This window comes from Pinus tabuliformis, chromosome 8 (genome assembly GCF_031772625.1).
Source record: "Pinus tabuliformis cultivar Carrire ecotype Pingquan chromosome 8, CPIR1, whole genome shotgun sequence".
Taxonomy (NCBI): domain Eukaryota; kingdom Viridiplantae; phylum Streptophyta; class Pinopsida; order Pinales; family Pinaceae; genus Pinus; species Pinus tabuliformis.
The window spans coordinates 410,438,156-410,457,989 of record NC_142294.1 but is presented as its reverse complement, the minus strand read 5'-3'; the positions used below and the strand labels follow the sequence as shown (position 1 = coordinate 410,457,989).

The 19,834-nt window shown below is 33.3% G+C and overlaps 1 protein-coding gene across 1 annotated transcript in view; it reads right to left on the bottom strand.

Annotated features, from left to right (window-relative positions):
• Positions 1-4,089: 4,089 nt before the first annotated feature.
• The window catches only part of LOC149235799 (cysteine protease XCP1-like), a 107,978-nt gene continuing 92,233 nt past the window's right edge, over positions 4,090-19,834 (bottom strand). Inside the window, exons 3-8 of the mRNA XM_089368670.1 lie at positions 6,885-6,944; positions 6,237-6,675; positions 5,835-6,070; positions 5,069-5,209; positions 4,395-4,564; positions 4,090-4,177 (exon numbers count right to left, since the gene is read on the bottom strand). Coding sequence (XP_089224796.1) covers positions 4,090-4,177; positions 4,395-4,564; positions 5,069-5,209; positions 5,835-6,070; positions 6,237-6,675; positions 6,885-6,944 — 1,134 coding nt within the window. The remainder of the gene's footprint in view (positions 4,178-4,394; positions 4,565-5,068; positions 5,210-5,834; positions 6,071-6,236; positions 6,676-6,884; positions 6,945-19,834) is intronic.

The following is a 19,834-nucleotide window of genomic DNA, read 5'->3' as shown; positions in this document are numbered from 1 at the left end:
TCCAACAAAACTACAACAAAGCACTCCATAACTTAACTGGCCACAACCCCTTTCAGGTGGGTTTGGGATTCCAGCCACTATGTCCAATTGATGTGGCCATACCATTTGCAGATATTTAGGCATATTCGACTTGTGTTCAGCCCAAAGCTGGCAGGGTTAACAAATTCATTGAGTGTGTTCATCACATCTGTGAGTAGGTCCATGACATATTGGACAAAGCCAATGCTAAGTACAAGTAGCATCATGATTAGCATAAGGTGCCACATAAGTTCCATGTGGGTGACAAAGTTTGGGTACATTTTCAAAAGCAGCACCTCATTGGGCTCCACTGCAAGCTTCACCCACTTCAATATCGACTTTACACCATTGCTAGGCTTGTAGTGGATAATGCTTTCAAGCTCAACATTCCACCATTCCTTGGTGTGCACCAAGTGTTCAATGTGGAACCCCTTTGACCATATTTTCCACCATTACTGGACACATCAGACATTGGAGAACAACTCACACCAACAGAGTTAAACCTAGACTACATGGAACATGCCACAACTGATCGAATCATGGACACATACATCAAGAACACTCGCCATCAGAAGATTCATCTATATCACATTGTCAAAGCTAGCCAACACCAACACCAAGGCATATGGCTCACTAGGGACCAAGTTCAGTAGAAGTTTCCCCATCAAATGGAGGCACTCAACACAATGAGGATGATTACTTCCTAAGGGGGGAGGAATGATCTAGGTGGATATTGGTGGCTTCCCGCCTATTCCACTTGGACCCCCACTATTGTTTCTTTCCAGTTTCCGTAATTGTAGCACAACTTATTATTTTTGGTTGTTTTTTGTGTCTTAAACATTTGGAGCGGTTTTGAGGGACTAAATGATATTTTTAGGGAAAATGGAGAGACCAGAAATGTCCCAAACCAATTTGCGTATTTTGTTTTAGCCTCCTCTTCGAGGTCTTTGAAATGAGGTATTATGGTAGCTAAAAAAATATCATATGCCAAAGTTATGACCTCGGGAAGTTGATGTACCAATTTACCTAAATGAGGCCCATAGTTTTGGCACTTCATCTCCTAGGGTTAGGCTTTTGGATGTTTAGGGTTCTCCATTGCTTCTCAACAAAAATAGGCCTTGGAGCCTCATTGTAACATAGTTAAGAGGCATGTAACTACCACATCTCTTCTCAGAGATAAGCTACCATCACTCGAGCTAGTTTATTCCCATTTCTATATGCAAGCATATTTCAGTTCTTTGATATTAATGAAATGAAATTTTATTTTTGCTGCATCTATGTGTTTATGTGCATATCTGTATTCTGTTTTGTTCTTGCATAAGTTTGGATCACCTAGGTGAGGTGTACTATTACACATTGATGGGTTTATTATGGATGTCATATATGAATATAAGAAAATATCTATTGTGTTTACCCATGAGGCTTTTTTTGGAGAGACACATGCGCATGCGCACACACATGAATGAACCTAAGGAGTTATCTCAACTAGTTTCCATTATTATTGAGAAATTAGCTATTTTTAATCCAATAGATATTTTACTTGAGTCCCCTTATGCGAGGTGCACTATTTTGCACCAACAAACTTACTAATGATGCCACCCATGAATGTGAGGAAACTTTCATTGAGTTTGACAAGAAGATTTTTCTTCTCTAGCTACATAGATATATAAATGACTTAGCCTAAGGGGTTAGCTCAACCAATTGTTTTCAATGTTTGTCAACATTTGGCTAGTTCTATGTGATTAGGTTCCTCATTTGAAGGCCCTTAGGAGGCTTACACTAGCATGTAACTAGCCTAATGTCAACCAACATTGTCAATCTAGTTGAGATAACCCATTATATTCTAAGGAAAAACTAAGCGATGCTTCCCCACATTCATGGATAGAATCCTTAATAAAAATAACTGTAAAATAGTGCATTTAACTAAAGGGAATCCAAACTATTCATTTACTAGTAAGAAACTAGTAAAATGGCCAACAAAATTGATGACAACCAATAAATCCAATTCCTTATAAGATATATATGTATATATATTCCTTAAACTTAATCAATATATCAATTCATCCTAAAATTAAAACTTTATTTTGTTATATCATGTCTCTTTCTTATAAATTTCTTAATCAATTATTGAGCTCAAAGTGTCATTCTACAACAAGCATGAGTTAGATGTGTAATTCCATCTATGCTCAACATGGAGTTGACACATGTCCCTCTTAAAATAAAAATAAAATATTCTCTAAATAAAGAAACAATAATAAAAAACAAAAAATGAATATATTTTGCATGTTTAGTTAGTTTTCCATATGACTTAATATAATTTCATGTAAAGTATTTAGAAGTAAAAACATGTTAAAAGAAAATATTTTAATGTTGTAGATAATAAAATATTCAATGTGGATTATCAATAAAATATTTTAATACAAATTTACTTATACCTAAGAATATATTAATAACAAAAAAATCATTTTAATGTGCGTTGATGCACATATTATGTAATTTATTTTAATAAATATGCATATATTACATGTTGTTTTATAAGAAATATGTATATATATCATATAAAGCTATTGAAAAAAAATTGTATGATTAAAACATTTGAAGTGGTATTAGTATTCGACAATTTGTGAAGGAGAAATAGCCATCATAAAAAAGTAAGCATTAGCAACTATTTTTTTTTAGGTTAAAGAGATTTCGAATTTATACATTCAGGATAAGATTGGTTACCTAGGTCTTTAAATCATGGTTACCTTGTAAGTATTGAGAGTGAGAAAGAAAGCAAGCATATCTCCCTTACTTTTATTTTAGCTTTGTATAAGTTAAATCAAGAAGGTTGGAGTCATAGTTTTTCTTTGAAGCAAGAAGGTGACAATAAGATGCTCACACCTACCCCATTAAGATGAGTACACACTATTAATATGTTTTTTTTCGAAATATTATTTTACATTGTAAAAGAAATTTACTGACAAATTTTTTTACAAAAAGTGAATATGTTATGCATGTTTAGTTTGTCTTCGATATGACTTAATATAATTTTATATAAAGTAATTAGAAGTAAAAAAATGTTAAAAGAAAATATTTTAATGTTGTAGCCAATAAAATATTCAATGTGGATTATCAATAAAATATTTTAATACGATTTGACTTATTCTTAAAAATATATTAATAACAAAAAAACATTTTAATATGCATTGATGCACATATTATGTAAATTATTTTAATAACTATGTATATATTACATATTGTTTTATAAGAAATATGTATATATATCATATAAAGCTATTGAAAATAAAATGTATGATTAAAACATTTGAAGTGGTAAGCAAAAGTAACCATCATAAAAAATTAAGCATTAACAACAATTGTTTATTAAGTTGAAAAGATTTCAAATTCATACCTTCAAAATAAGATTAGTTACCTAGGTCTTTAAATCATGGTTACCTTGTAAGTATTGAGAGTGAAAAAAGAAAAAAGTATATTTCCCTGACCTTTACTTTCTAGCCAAAGTTAGAGTAAGATGCTCACACCTACCTCACACCTTCCCTAAATCATGGTTACCTTGTAAGTATTGAGAGTGAAAAAAGAAAAAAGTATATTTCCCTGACCTTTACTTTCTAGCCAAAGTTAGAGTAAGATGCTCACACCTACCTCACACCTTCCCTATTAATATTATTATACACCATTAATGTGTTGCGCTGAAATGATATTTTGCATTGTAAAAAACATATGAAGATATTTGACCCCTAGATCCATATTTAATCAATATCTTATTCATTTTCAAATTATTAATACTTTATATTTATGATTGTTTAATAATTTTAAAACATAGAATAAAAAATATTCAAATAAATAAATGGTCAAGTTAAAAGGTCATTCCTATCATTTAATAAATTAAAATTTTAACATAAAATAAAAGAATATTCAAATAAATAAATGCCCAAGTTAGGAAGTCATTCCTCGACCAGAAGACAACACCATTACTTCTACTAACATCTGAGCAAATCCATACAAATACAAAGGATCAAAACATAAAAGTGCCACAGCTAAGCTGTGGAAACTCGTTTTCATCGCACTTTACTCCGTTATTTTATTGTTCACTGCCTGGCCTTGCTTTCCCAAAAACTTTGACCACGAAATCGATGCAATATTTCCCCCGGGAAATCTGTTAATACCAGAAAAATCAATGTTATCCGATAAAAATATGTTTTCAATGTTTTTAATTTTCATAAACAAAGAAGAATTGAAAAGATAATATGTAGTGTTGCATTAATTATGTTTTAAATTTTCATAAACAAAGAAATGTTGAAATTGAAATATATGTAATATTACATTAATTTGAAAATATGGCCGGAAAAACAACATCCTTGTAGATCCCACACTGTCCATTCCCGCCAACGGTCCTGTCAAGCCTGATGTATCCATCTTCTCCCCACTGTGTTCCCCATGAATTCTTTCCAATAATGTAATCCGGTGATCCCCATTCGCTGCCATAGCCAACTAGTACAAGGCCGTGATTTATCTTCTTTCGACATTTTCCTGACAGAACGCCCTGCAATGAAAAACACAAACCCGGATGGGATTCGCATGCAAAGTGTGATTTGGTTGGATATTTGAAAGGTTTTGGTGAACACCATAATAACATCAAAATTTATTTGTTTGATGTTTTTTGAATCAGTCAGTGTGATCGAATGTGGTTCATCAGCAGAATAAGATGAACCACATTAGCTCGTTAGAAACAAATGAATTTTGATTTGATTATAGTTCAAGATCACAAAAGCTTAATTCAATAAAATTTATTAATATTAATCAGCAGATATGATAAACAAATTTCATATTGTATGACTTATTATGAAATTGAATGTTTTTCGTAAACATTTCACTTTCAAAACTATGAAATTTTTTTAGTTAATGATAAATAAAATATTCACCAAAAACGTTAAATATTACAACTAAATACAATGTTCCCAAATATTTATCATAATATTTATAACTGTGAAAATGTACATGCCAGAGATACAGTCAGACTGAATATAATCTAATGTGCAGTTCTTACAGAATGGTAATGCCGGAAATGACGGCTAGAGGCATCGATTGCCGCAGCGACAGGCTGATTAGCCACCGCTTCTATAACGTCATTGACGGTAACTCCCGGCATACGCCCGTAACCATTGATCGATACAACCTTCTGACTCAACTGAAAATGAACATTAAACAGCAGAAAGTCAGGAAATACAACTGAATATGAACTTGCAGCAGCAGAAAATCATTGGATTGTAGATTTTGGAGATATTACAAAATGTGATGGACAAGAGCGAAAGTCAAATTCATTGGATTTTGGAGATTTTGGAAATTTACAAACAATCAAATCAAATTGAGCTTAAATGATAAAAGTTATTTTTTCAGGCTTGTAAAAGGGTAATTTAATTCTAGTGCTGGAGACCTGGTCTAATTATTAATTATGGAAATTATTAAGTAAGGAAGTTTGGTCTCCAAAGGTGATGTGGTCCAATCATTTTCAAGATTATGTATGTTTGAGAGTTTCTAACCACGATTTTTTTCAGTTGGAAAAGAAGTAATTTGATTTTGCCAATTACTTAAATTAGTTCTATAATAAAATTTTGAAATATTTTTAAAATCTATAATCAATTAAATTAAATTGAAATAATATAAAATACATTTTCTATATCACATTATTCCCTACCCCACCAATAATTATGTATCAATTAGCATTTTTCCAATCTAACTCCTAAAATTCTATGATATGATTTTGAAATATTCTGGAAATCTAAGTTCATCAAAATTAAAACAAAACAAAATACTTTTTGTGTATCGCATTGTCCGTCTCCGCCCTGGTAAGGATAATCTGCTTCTGTATCAATTCCTCCATTATTAACAATGAATTGGAATCCGGCTTCTAAAGTGCCCCCGTCGCAGCCGTTGTTCTGAGGCTTGTCACAATCGATAAGCTCTTGCACGCTAAGGGAAACAAGATTGCCAGTTGCGATTTGGTTGGCGCTTTCTACTGCTCCAGCTACGGTGAAAGCCCAACAACTACCTGGATAATATATAACAGTAAACCCACAAATTAGAAACGAGATTCACCCACAAAAGCGAGTGCCTTTTCTTTTTTACTATACATAAAACCTAACTGAAATTGAGCTACACTATCAGCTTCGAGGCTTCTTGAAATTAATTTAGATTTCACAGATGAACAAACTCACCGCATTCGCCTTGATCTCTCACAGCGGTCACTGCACCTTTCGTCCTCCAATCTATAGACTCGGGCAGATCAATAAGGTCTTCATATTTGAGTTTCTTGGCGTGACCTCTAGGTTGGGTTGATATATTTCTTAGGTATCTTGATCTGAACTCGTCATCACTCAGATCTGAAAATTTGTTAAGGCCAAGCCGGAAGCTCAGGTTCCGGTGGTTAACTTTATCTATATATCTCAGATTGTCTCGGAAAATCTCGTATCTCTGTTGCTTCTCGTCTGCTAATGTATAGGCCTTGTTGTGCTCGGCAAGCCATGATTCATAGAGACTCACAGTTCTGTCCTCACTGAGAAGATCCTCAGGGGAGTATCCAAAATCGCTCGCTGATGTCAAGGCGATGAGTATCAGGCAGGCAAAGGAGAATGCAGGGAGAGATGTGCAACCCATCTAAAACAAAATCACAAACAGATTGCTGAGTCATTATCAAGTCCAAGCCAAAGCTGAATTCTCTGAATTGAAACTAAAATCAATTCTATGTTAGAAATCAATGTCGGTTAACAGAATTGACCTGCCTGATATAAACCTGCCTGATATCTAACAAACTGGCGATGACAAGGATGAGTGATGGATGGATATAAATAGAGAGCCTCTTATACAGTAAAAGCAGAAGAACAATCAAAGAGATCAAAATAGAAAAACCACATTTTGATAGAAACCTGTGTAAGAAAATCAACATTCACTAAATAGTCAACTAAATTATCATTTTTATCATAGGAATAAGTTACAATGAATTAAAAATAAAGAATAATTGAAATGGAACTACAGAGAGAATTTTATTACCTTTGAAGTGTCTTCAATATGAATTCCAATCTTCAATTTGATTTACATGTCTAACTCTAATTCTATCTCTTCTCTTATAACACACTGACTCTTCTCTTTAAACACGGACAAATACAACCAATCACACGATTATATGGAGTGAAAATAGGACTTAAGAATAGAAACAAGATTTACTTCCATATTATGTGGAAAGTATTGAAATTCGATAAAATTACATGACCAAAATGAGGAAAGAAAATAGGATATAGTTTACATTGGTTGGAACCCAATTCAATATAAATATACTTTATAAACAAAATGTTAGTACAAACACATTATCAAAATTAGTTACCATATAATCCCAACCATACTAATTGGAAAATAATTCCAATTGCTATATTTTTATTTATGGTTTATTTTTTCAAAATTTAAAATTTGTTATAGATTACATGGTCTCCAAATTTGATGATAATGGAATAATAATTTTATAGGTAACACAACAAAATATATGTTTATCATTCACTTATGTTGTTAAAAGTGCCTCATATTATGGACTTATCAACTACTATGTTCTTTTTTTCGGTTTGAAATTTATAATATAAATGTGCTTAAGCTTACCACAAAGTTATGAGACATTATAGTGTTTTGTAGTTCTCTACTCTACGAGTTTCTCTCTTTTCGTTATTAATATCTCTACCACACTCATCTTCATTCTATGGAACACTTAGCAATTAAAGAAAAAAATAACCCTTGCATTATAAATGGCATTGGGTTTAGGGTTCTTAAATCCTCTTGTAAATTTCATGGTGTTTTTAAAAGTGTATATTGGATTCCCACATGTTAATGAACACCTATATTAGAATTATGTATGTTAACATGGGCACCATATGGACATGCAATGAATATTTGGATAGTTATTTTGTTAGGGCCATAGATTTTGCATATGAACAATAGCTCATTGGAAAGTACTGGATGAGAAAAATAACTTATCCATTGTATGAAAAGTAGCACCCATCACAAGGCTATAAAGGGCCATAAAAACATGTTAAAAGTTCATGACCGAAATTCTAACAAACTTAAAATAATCTTTCAGATGCACAAACTTTTAATCTACCCTATATAGCATGTATATTGGTATGATACCTTTTTCTCAAAACCTTGTTGTGGATTAGTTGTAAAGCCCTTCCTTTCACAATGATTACCTATTTCATAACATCAATTAATGGAAACACCCCACTTTGTTCCAACCTTTTGCTTCTCATGGACACCTCTATTCACATCATTCAAAACCCTACAAGAAACGAAGCTATACATAGTTCAAACCCAACTCAAAAAGCCTTAAGAAAATAACAATACCACGATAGTTTGTTATCTTAGTGACATTTGTATAGATTCCTTTGTGAAACCATTGCCCTAAATTTTTATGCATGTCATCCAAGAGATTTCAAACTACTGCTAGGTCAATAAATTTCATTGTAAATCACCATTTCATATACCCTTAGAAAAATGAAACTATGGCAACAAATAAATAAAGAATGAACTTACCCATTGTCAGGGGTTGAGGGAAAATGAAGATCTGATTGAATGGAATTGTTCTGGAAGTCCTTGAGAGTCAGCGTGGATTGTTGAAATCCTTATTCTTTGACATCCTTTATCTATTTCATATGCTAATGAAGAAATATTTTACTGCACAGGTAGAAGATAGCCCAGAGCATGTTTTAAACCCCCACAGATCCACATGGAGAATACAAACCTCAAATAGGCCACCTCTTTGTAAACATATGCTTCTACTATTATTGGAATCCCCATCACTATATTTGTAATTATAATATTTAGAAAGACATTCCACATGTAATTGATATTGTGCCTTTGAAAACAAATATTCTTTTAGTTTTTTTATTTACATTCATTTTCAAGTGGTTAGGATTCACATTCTCACCATTTTTATGAAGATTCATTTTAGTTGATATTCTGACAAACATAATTACTATCAGAACACCACTAAATTTTGGAATACAAGACAAAAAATATGAAATTATTCTGATAATTTTTTATGGTCTTGCAAATTTTAGTTGTACGTTTATAATATTTCATCAAAATTTATTCCTATATTTAGTACTTCCATAAAACAAAAACTTTCCACAACAAACCCCTTTGTCCCAAGAGTTAGCTTAAGGGAATGAAATAGAGAGGTTTTGATGCAAACACATTCTTTCTCCAAAAACTATCAAATATTTTTGGAGACAAAGTTTCAAAATGAGTTTTGACATGAAGAAGGAATTCTTAATTCCTTATTGTAAACAATGTTAACTCCTTTAATTATCATAAGAAGAATGAGAGATTTATGGAGTGATTCTAGCGATAGATTACTGATTTTAGGATGTAGAAAATCTATGATGTTTCTGTATTCTATATATTCTAAGCCTACAGGAAATAAAAAGAGAGTAAGTATGAGAAAAATGGATGATAGTAAAATGAATGTACAATCAAGCCACAAAGAGTTTTGTAGAAATTTTTTGTAGATTCAAATTGCAGATTGTAGTATGCTAAAACAATTGATTTGAAACTACTTTACTCATCAGTAGAAACAATAAACGATCGCTCAAATCACGAATCATATAAGAGAAATAATTCAATCACACATAATGTAATAATTTTATTGGGAAATCCACAACTAAAGACCCCTACTATATCTATATTGCATTAATAAAAAAATATGAGATGATTACAATGCTTTGCTCAAACCCGAACAACCTCTGCTCTATGTCTATCTATCTCATTGCTTCCCATACAATCTCAAGCCAATACTTAGCCAATTTTGTTGCCTTCAAGCTCCTATTTCCTTACGTTGTTCCCTTGGGAATTAGCCCATATTTAATTTGGAAATCCCATAGTTTTGAATTGTGCAATCCTCACAGTCCTTCCTCTAATTGCATGCAACACCTGTACAATTCGAATGATTGTATAACTGATAGTAAGATGCCTTGAAATCCAATGTCAACCGGGTCGTTCTCTGATATGGCATGCATGAGTTAGTTATGAGCGAATCTTCAGTTTACTGATTAGTGTTGGTTTCACCCCATTACTGCAGGTTACACCCCACTACCACAGGTTACACCCCACTACAGTAAGTCACACCCCACTACATTAAGTCACACCCCACTACGAGTAAGTTACACCCCACTAATTCTGGTTACACCCCACCATTATTGGTTACACCCCACAGTTTCTGATCTACCACTAATTCCTACATCAATTGGAAGTATTTTAACTTAATTTAACTCAATTAGACTAAATTAAATAAATACAACTCTAAATAAACTCAACTAGTGCTGCTAATTTTAGGAAGCACTCTACATGACTCTAGTTAGACTCACAACTCGAATTTAACTGAGCTAACTAAGTCAAATTTACTTAATTAATTATTACAAGTTATAATGAGATATGGAATTACAATTTAATTCCTCTTTTAATTCATTGACAAATTAAATTAGGATTTTCTTGGTGCATTTTCAACAAGTTTCTAACTATATGTGTATGCACATATTTAATTTAATGATATAGGTCTTCATATACCTATTATTTTCATGAATTGTCTCTAAAAGGCTTCTAGTCTGTGTGAAACCTAGAACTAGGGAAATCTCAATGTTTGTGTCAAGTTGAGAGTAATAAAGTTTTTATACCTTTGTAAGGCCTGAACTAATGATAGATTATCATGTTAATCTATCATGTGAAGAAGTGAATGATGTGTAAGGATTAGAGATAACATATAGTTAAGTGTAAAATTAATTTAATGGTTTTGCATTGTGATGCGGACATCAATTAGATGGATTTGATAGAGATACATGAGGTATAACATGGGTTCTAGGAATCACCCAACAAGATAAGAAATATGCTTTAACAATGTAAAATTTGAAACAGGAATTGTACTGAGTACTTATTTTTTTTGAGGTAGCAAAAAATCATTCGATTTTGAAAAGTGTTGATTCAAAATACACCTTTTTTTGGGAGCATATTTTAGACACTTTAATTATCATGTATGAACATTTTTTTCAAATGTTAGTGATTTTCATGTTGATTTTGAAAAGTGTTGATGCAACATAAGCCTGTTTTTTTTACAAGGTTTATTTTTGACACTTTAAGTTTTCTAATGTATTAAGTATGGATATTTTTTTTAAATGTTGGTGATTTTCATGTGGATTTCGAATAAATTCAAAAAAAATTAAGGCATTTTTGGCACTTTAAATTTTATTATGTCTTTAGTATGCACAATTTTTTTTTGTCTTATTTCTCTTATTGTTTTTCATCCTATGATATTAATTTTTTAAGGGTTTTCCCAACATGCATTTTTTTGTTTTTCTTTGCAATGTTTTTTTATAATGAAAACTTCAATTTTATTTGCAAAATAAATAAAAGGAATGACATTATATATATATATATATATATATATATATATATATATATATATAAAATACAAGTATAAAAATATATACATAAAAAAACACAAAGATTAAACAAAATTAACTTGTAAAAAAAAAAAAAATACAAGAATATATTTTGAAACAAACTTAATTTTAAAAAATAATAATTAGAAAATTAACTGAAAAAAATAAAGATAGAAACAATTTTAAATAATTAGAAAAAAAAAAAAACTAAAAAAAAAAATGAAACTAAATAATAAAGATAAGAAAGAAAATGAAAAACATTATTAAAAAAACACAATTAAAAAAAAAAACAAAGAAACACAATTGATTTTACTTAAAAAGATAAAAGTAAAAAAAAATATTTATGACCATTATATAAAACAACGAAAATAAAATTTATGGAATCAGCCTGCCAAGCCGCGGTAGGGCCGTTGGGCTAGGCGGCCTTGGCAGCTACGCACAGCTGCCAAGGCCGGATAGCCCAGGGTGGTAGGTTCATTGGGCTAGGCAGCCTTGCCAGCTATGTGCAACTACCAAGGCCGAATAACCCAGTGGCTGAGCAACCCTAGGCTAGTTGGCTGATTCCTGGAATCGGCCTAGCGTGCACCTAGGTTGATTTTCAAAATTGGTCAGTCAAGCCTAGGGCTTCAAATTTTGAATTTGCTTTTAATAATGTTCATACATGATTTTTTTAATTATGTTTTTTTTTTCAATTTTTATTTTTTTTTCTTATATTTAATTTTTTTTTTGTTATTTTTTCTATTGTTTTTTTCTTTTTACTTTAATTTTAATGTTTTTTATTTTTTTGGTTTGTTTTGTTAGTTTCTTTTTTTATTATTTAAAATTGTTTCTATTTTTTTTTTTAATTATGTTTGTTCCGAAATATTTTTTTGTATATTTATTCATTTATTTATATTTTTGTTTTTTTATTTAGTTTTTATATTCTTAAGTTAATTTTGTTTGTTTTGGGTAATTTTTCATGTTTTATTTATTTTTTGCCTTTGATATATATTTTTATATTTGTGTTTTTCTTTTCTTTTCAATGTTTTAATTTTTGCTTTGTTTTATATTTTTCATTTTTATTTATTTATATATTTATTTATTATTTCGTTTTATTTTATTTTTTCCTACAGGATCTATGTTTATCCTCAACTAGTAACCAAATCCCTTTGTGTTTCAATTTGGTTGTTGATTTTAAAGTTTTCGTTATAAGGGATCGAGTCTGCCCTCACAATGTGTCAATTTCATGGTCGGTATTTAAGTTTTCATTACAATGAGTCGAGTTTTCTTACACTATGTGTAAATTTGATGGTTGACTTTTCAATTTTTGTTGGAATGTGTCAAGTTGTCTTAGGCTAAGATTTTAAATTCATCATATTTTTAGCTTCTAAAAAAGAAATTACCCTTGGTATAATGACTCTTTCATTTAGGTGTTCATTTTTAAATGTTTTGTAGTCATAAAAAATTTCCATAATGTGATGATTGAAAAATTGTCAAAAATTTAAGGTTTTTCGACATTTCAGTATTCCAGCATCAACATTTTTCGTTTTTAGGTTGTTTTTCATGTTTTTTGGGGTTTTTTGGCTAGATTTATCGTTTTCAGTTTATACTTCTCATTTCAAAGTTTACTTTTTTTCCTAGGACAAATATTTCTGATAATAATTTGAAACACCCTCCTCCCACATTTACCCAAGTTAACCGGTCCGTTGGGGTAAACATGTGAAGAGAGGCTACTACAATGTGATTCAACCTCTTAGGTCACCTTAAGGAAGTGGAAGTGATGGAACACAACCAACCTGACCTTTTGCACATACCACAAAACCTACATGACCTAACCAAGTCTTCTAGCTGATCGACCCCTGCAACAACTTGACACTTAACTACCCTAGAGCCTCAGTCTCTCCGATAAAATGGGAATGCATGTGACTGGTGCCCTTGAGTCACTCTTACAACATGGACATCCAAGTGACTAGGGTATTTTTCAACTAGTTTTGAGCCTGCGACCTTGGATTTTGTGCCACTTTTTAAGGGCTAGGACTCAGGCCACTACCCAGAATTCTATGGAACTTTCATAAATGAAAAATAACATGAAAACAATGATACAAATACAAATACTTGAACATGCAATTGATTGGGCCCCTACTAGTCATGACAGAAATTCCATCAAACATGTCACAAATATGCATTCTATAGGTCATAAAAACATATCTAAGCATAGGGTTCTCATACTTATCTAAGAATCACTAAGAAGCATTGATGCCTTATCACATTAGTTGAATTATCATCTATTCGGTAATATTTTCATTGTACATTCATTTACAAATCAAAACATGATGAGAGACATACATCATTGTTGTCATAGAACATGCTCATAAACAACATATAACTAATAGAAATATCAATATTACATTATTCATAAATGTCTCATATGAGCTAGTACATTTTCTCATAAAATACCAAGGAGAAATAGTTCTCATTAATGAATGCAAAAGCCAACCCAGTGTCGGAATACCACATCCCACCCAACCATAGATTGTCTGAACCAAATCTTTCTTTCAACTAATCACCCCCATGCCATATTCCAAGCATGAATATGGGACTAATAATCAAAATCAACCCAGCCTTCTTGAGGCTACACAACCTCAACCTCAACAATAGAACCAGACATTATCGTAATCCCCACAAGATCACTATGACATAAACAATAGACATACTATATCAAGCTTTACCGTAACCCTCGCCAGATCACTACGCCAAGAAAAAGCATGGATGCCACCAGATCTTTCCACCTACATCGTGAGGAATTTATCCATCCTAACTTCTCAGCCTTACCATGTGTCTCACCATTATCAGTTGAGGGATTCCTAGGCCTACAAGATCTTCACCCTCTGGGCTTTACCATGTATCCCATGCTGGGATTCCTAGGCCCAATTAATGGTACTCGGCACTGAGCTTTACCATGTATCTCACCATTACTGGTCAATGGATTCCTAGTGTCAATCAATGTGTTCACATTCATGCATTACGATGTATCCTATCCCGGGATTTTGAGGCCTTGTGATTAATCTTGGGACCACCCCACTCAACTTCAAGTCCATCCCATAATCCATCTCAATCAGATACAAAAGAATCCATCACAACATGGCTATTAGGAAATGGAAAGGCTAGACTGAAAAACATTGTCACACCTCAAAAATCCCATGTCCATCATAGCAAGAGAACCAAGAACACACATATATAATCATGCATGCTAAACCTAGCAAAGAAATCATACATGCAAATTAATACCTACAAATAATGTCATTGTAGATGTTAGATCCTACTCTTCCTTGTTTGATCGTTTCTTCATCTTGCCCTATTTTTCTTTTCTTGGTCCAATGCTAAAGTGTTCCAAGAAAAATCTAAGTGTCCAAGAGTGAGAGAGAGAGAGAGAATAGAGAGAGAGAGCTCCAAAACTGAATTGAAAAATGGTACCAACTAATCCTTAGAAGGATTTTTATTAATGCGAACACTATTTTCTTTATTTTACATTATTTTCCTTTATTTTCCTCCTCACATGAAACCTCCGACCTTTCACCTTCATTTTCTCCTAATTTGCATTATTTTCATGAATAAAATTCCAATTAATTCCATTTAACCTTTCCAAAGCCTTTTCCATTCTCTTTTCCATTTTCCTTGGCCATAATAAACAAAATAAACACCCACCCTAAGTTGTTTTTTCCCAACAACTATTTTGGAATAAGTGTCCCATAACTGTGGTTATTACTTTCCCTTCGTTAACTTTTATTACATGGAATTTTCATAAGGGTGTTACAAAATCCTCCCCCTTGGGGAAACACCATCCTCGGTGTTCAATGATACCTACAACTCACAATATTGCTGAAATCAAAACATACTACTTATGGAGCTTTATAACATAGCTCAATGTAGTATTTACAATGATCAATTTATTGAGATGTGAACCAACATGACAACATAACTACATGATAACCATAATGACATGACACCCATACTGCTTATTGAAGCTTTATAACATAGCACATGGTGGTATTTACATCCACATACATATGTACATATACCAAAAACATCATACCAGACATTTACCAAAAATATTCGCTCAACCAAGGAATAAGGAAGGATGCATAGCCCACATTTGATGCACCATCTCCCATGTAGCTTCATCAGGCCCAAAGTGCTTCCACTACACTTTAACCTACTCGATTTCTTGGTTTCAGAGCATTAGATATTTTCTCTGCAATATATGCTGAGTTTCCAGCTATAGTTCTAGATCTTTCTCCACCAGCAATATAGACCAGTTAATCACATGATCAACATCTGTAACATACTTCTTAAGCAACGACACATGAAAAACATCATGGAATTTCACTATTGGAGGCAGTGCAAGTCGATAGGCTACTAGTTCAATCCTTTCAAGAATATTGAAAGGTCCACAAAGTCGAGGTTCCATCTTTCCATACAATCCAATCCATGAGGAAATATTCTTTGGCTTGATGTGCAAGTACACTTATTCCCCAACTTGAAAATCCTTAAACAACATATTCTGATTTGCATAGATTTTTTACCTATCATGTCTTACCTTTATATTCTTCTTGATTACCTACATTATTTTTCCATTTATGCTAACATGTCCCGTCCAATCACTACCCTATTCACGGGTCATTAAATCTGATGGGAGTATTACAACTCTACCCATAGAGTTCCTCAAAAAAACTCATTCTCAAAGGTTCTTAATAATCATTATTATAAGAGAACTCAACCAATGGAATATACTCCTCCCATCTTCTTTGCTCATACATCACATACATCCTCAAAATGTCCTCCAATACCTAGTTGACTCTATCTATCTGGCACAATATTCTTCCAAACACCATGTAATCTGACCGTATCTCTGATGAAAAACTATGGTACATCACTAGAAAGATGTTAAAAAAATCCAATTGGTAGGAAAAATTTCTGATATCATGATAGGGAAACCTATTGTTCAAAAATATTTAGAGCTTTGTTATGAAACCAGCACACAAAAAGATATAAAAGATAGATGAACGCCTTAGAAATAAGCCTCTTCGAGGGGGCAACCTCCTTCACATTACACAAATGAACAATTCTTGGATGATACAAATGACAAGACCTCCTTTCAATATAGATGAGTCTAAGGGGTCATAATATAATCAGAGCTGACATAACAATAATAATGTAAGGGCACAATAATAACAAAATAGTGGGCTTCTATGGGGCATAGTAATAACAATATGGGGACTACATGGGCACAAAAATATAATAAAGGGGTTGTACTAATAACAATAAGGGGTTACACTAGTAGTATAGGGACCTAACATGCCCCTCTCCTTCAAAAAGTGTTGTCCTCAACATTTGAGTAGTTCTTGATGCTTCTGTATAAATTATTGTCCTCACATGTGGAATATTTAGCGGGTAAGTTCTTCCACTTGATGACATACTCTAAAATTGATCTATTTCGTAGCTTTTGATTTCTCAGTTCTGTGACTGCTTCATGTTCCAATATGATTTTTCCTTCCTTATCAAGTTCTCATAATACTGTTTGACATGGGATCTTCTGCAACTTTTGAATGAGTTCCCACTCTGGGAATATGGATATATGTAAGGCCTAATGTTTGGAGGAAAACTTCGTGGAATCAAATGAATATGATGATCATGATCACGAATAGGTGGGAGGCCTTTGGAAGTCTCAAATACCTTGGAATGATTGTCCAAAACATTTTGGAGATCTGGAAAAATACATGATTTCGATGTGGGATCCTCTAGTGAACATAATTGTGCAATTACACCCTAATGTTCTTTATTTAGAATCTTTTTCATGTTGTTAGAGTTGATTATCTCTCCAGTTTTTCCTTCAATGCCCCTCAATTCAACTTCCTTTCCTTCCCAAAAAGAATTCAAGAAATGTTCTTGAAAATTAAAAGCTATCGTACACAAGGATTCTAGCCATTGGACTCTGGTGAGCACTAGTATTGCAACAATAATGCTGCAACTCCTAGGTTGCTTACTTTACTCTTATCAACCCAGTAGTTTGTAACAAACTTGGGAGCGATGATGCTATATGCACAAGTACTAGTTCTTATTGTAGGCTATCACTTGGTCAGTTGGCACAAGATCACTAGGAGGTCAAGCCAACTTCTATGGATTCCAGAAGAAGCTCTATATGTGATGAAAGAAAGGAAAGCTTACTCTACGGAGGCTACTCTACTTGCAGAAAGGAAAAGAAGACTGAAATATAAAGTAAACCTAGCAAACCCTACTTAACCAACTAATCCTACTTTTGCAGAAAGAAAGATGAAAACCATGAAATGAATTCCATTACCTACTCAGGAAGTAAACAACATCTATTCAAGCTATTTCTAGAAGAAAATGAGCAAAAAACATATTTTTGGATTTTTATGTATTTTTATGTGAAATTGTCATCCACGTAATTTATTTGTCTGTGAATGTGGTAGCCATTAGGTGATGATGGACTGCGGTTTTTTGACTTGATAAGATGTAGGATGGTGTGGATGGATCCTAGGAGGTCTTAGGTGGCCTTCTGGAGGCTTTTCCCACAATCGGACTTCAAAAGGAAGCCTACAGGAAAATCTACAAGAGGCCGCAGGGGATCTACAGGAGGTCTACAGGAGGATGCCGAGAGCCGTTTTGAAGGTTTTGAAGGTGTCAGAGTGGCTGGAAAGGGTATATGAAGGATATGATGATGTATTAGGGTGCCTAGGGTTCACCAAGGATCACTAGGAGAGGGAAATATGGTCGGGAGGTAGGAAGAAATCCTATGGAAAAACGCAGAAAACTAAGGCAAATTTGAGGTGAATTTTGAGCGTCCTGTAGGGCATAGATCAGGGAAAGAATGTGATGGCTGATAGGCTAACCTACTATGAGAAGAGATTTGCTGCAAAAGAACTAACAATTAAACAAGGAGATCAGGTAAGCAAGGAAATTATGTTCATAAAAGAAATCAGAATTTTGCATCAAGCTAATCTAAATTATGAGCTATGGAAAGAAGTGTTGAAAAAATGCTATAATGAGAGAAAGCATGGAAGAAGACTTATTGAAAAGACAAAAATGAGCATGGTGGATGAGATCTAAAGCAAAGAATCAACCTTCTAACAAACTGTAGCACTAGAAATCCTATGGAGAAGGAAAATCTATGTTTTTGTGGCAGCAAGAGGGTCTTGGCCTCAGCTCACGCTCCCAAAGGGAGGAAAGGAGGCCAAGGCACTATTGTTGGCCTTTTGTATCTTCTTTCTACCACTGTTCAACCTACTATAGAAAACACAAATGGAAACAACCTTCTAAATCACCAAAAGCAACCTATTCTTAACGAAGAAAGAAATTCATCTAACAACAACTAATTCATAAACTGAAACAAAGCATATAAATCTAAAGAAGAGGAGCTTGGCTACTTGGATTGGGCCTTAACCCAAGAGCTTCAGCCCTCTGAGGTAACTCAGTGCTAGCTCAAGAATAATCTCATCTTTATTATCAAAATAGTAATAAGATTACATGAAACTATCACCAAAAGTAAGCTCGAAGTTGAGCAGAGAAAAACTGCAACAAAAATTCAACGAACTCCTTAATGAGGCCCTAGGCCCCTCTACTTATACAAATGAAGCTCCCAACAGCTTCCTTAAACTCAAGGAGGCCTGGCTCCCAAAAATCGAGATAAACATAAGTTATCCTCCACTTGTGAGGCTGCCTCCTAGTGCATTGATTTGGTTGTTTGTGCTCCAAGCTGCATGACGGAGAATTTGAAGTGGGGAGTAATAAATGAGGGGGATTCCCTCCTATAAATCCTTTCCTTTGTCCACTTCAAATTATTGCTGCCAATTGTCCTTTGAATCTTTGACTTTGTATTCAAAATTCAACAAAAATCTACATTAAACACATATTAGACCTCATGGCATCATGACTAACCCATCTCACTCCATAAGCATAAATATAATAAAAAAACATGCAGTAAGCTAAGAGAATGGTTGATTTAACTATGTCAACAGGTAAAATGAGGCCATATAATTACCCATTTACGGGGCTCATCATCACCCCCATATTGAAGGTGTTGCTCATCCTCTAAGCAACTTAGTCCATCTCCACATATTTGATGGTCTTGGAGGCCTCTCTAGCATCCCAAGCTTCTGATGTTGTTTCCTCTTCCTTGTCATAGAAGCCTGCTTTTCTGTCTATCTCTTCCCACTGCCTCTGCTCTTCCTCTTCAGTTCTCCCTTCTAGCATGCTTAATAGTAGTGGCAGACTCAGTTTGAGGCCAATCCAGTTGATCTGCTCCTCTGCATTGAGTGCTTATACATTGGCACTCTCCTTAGTGC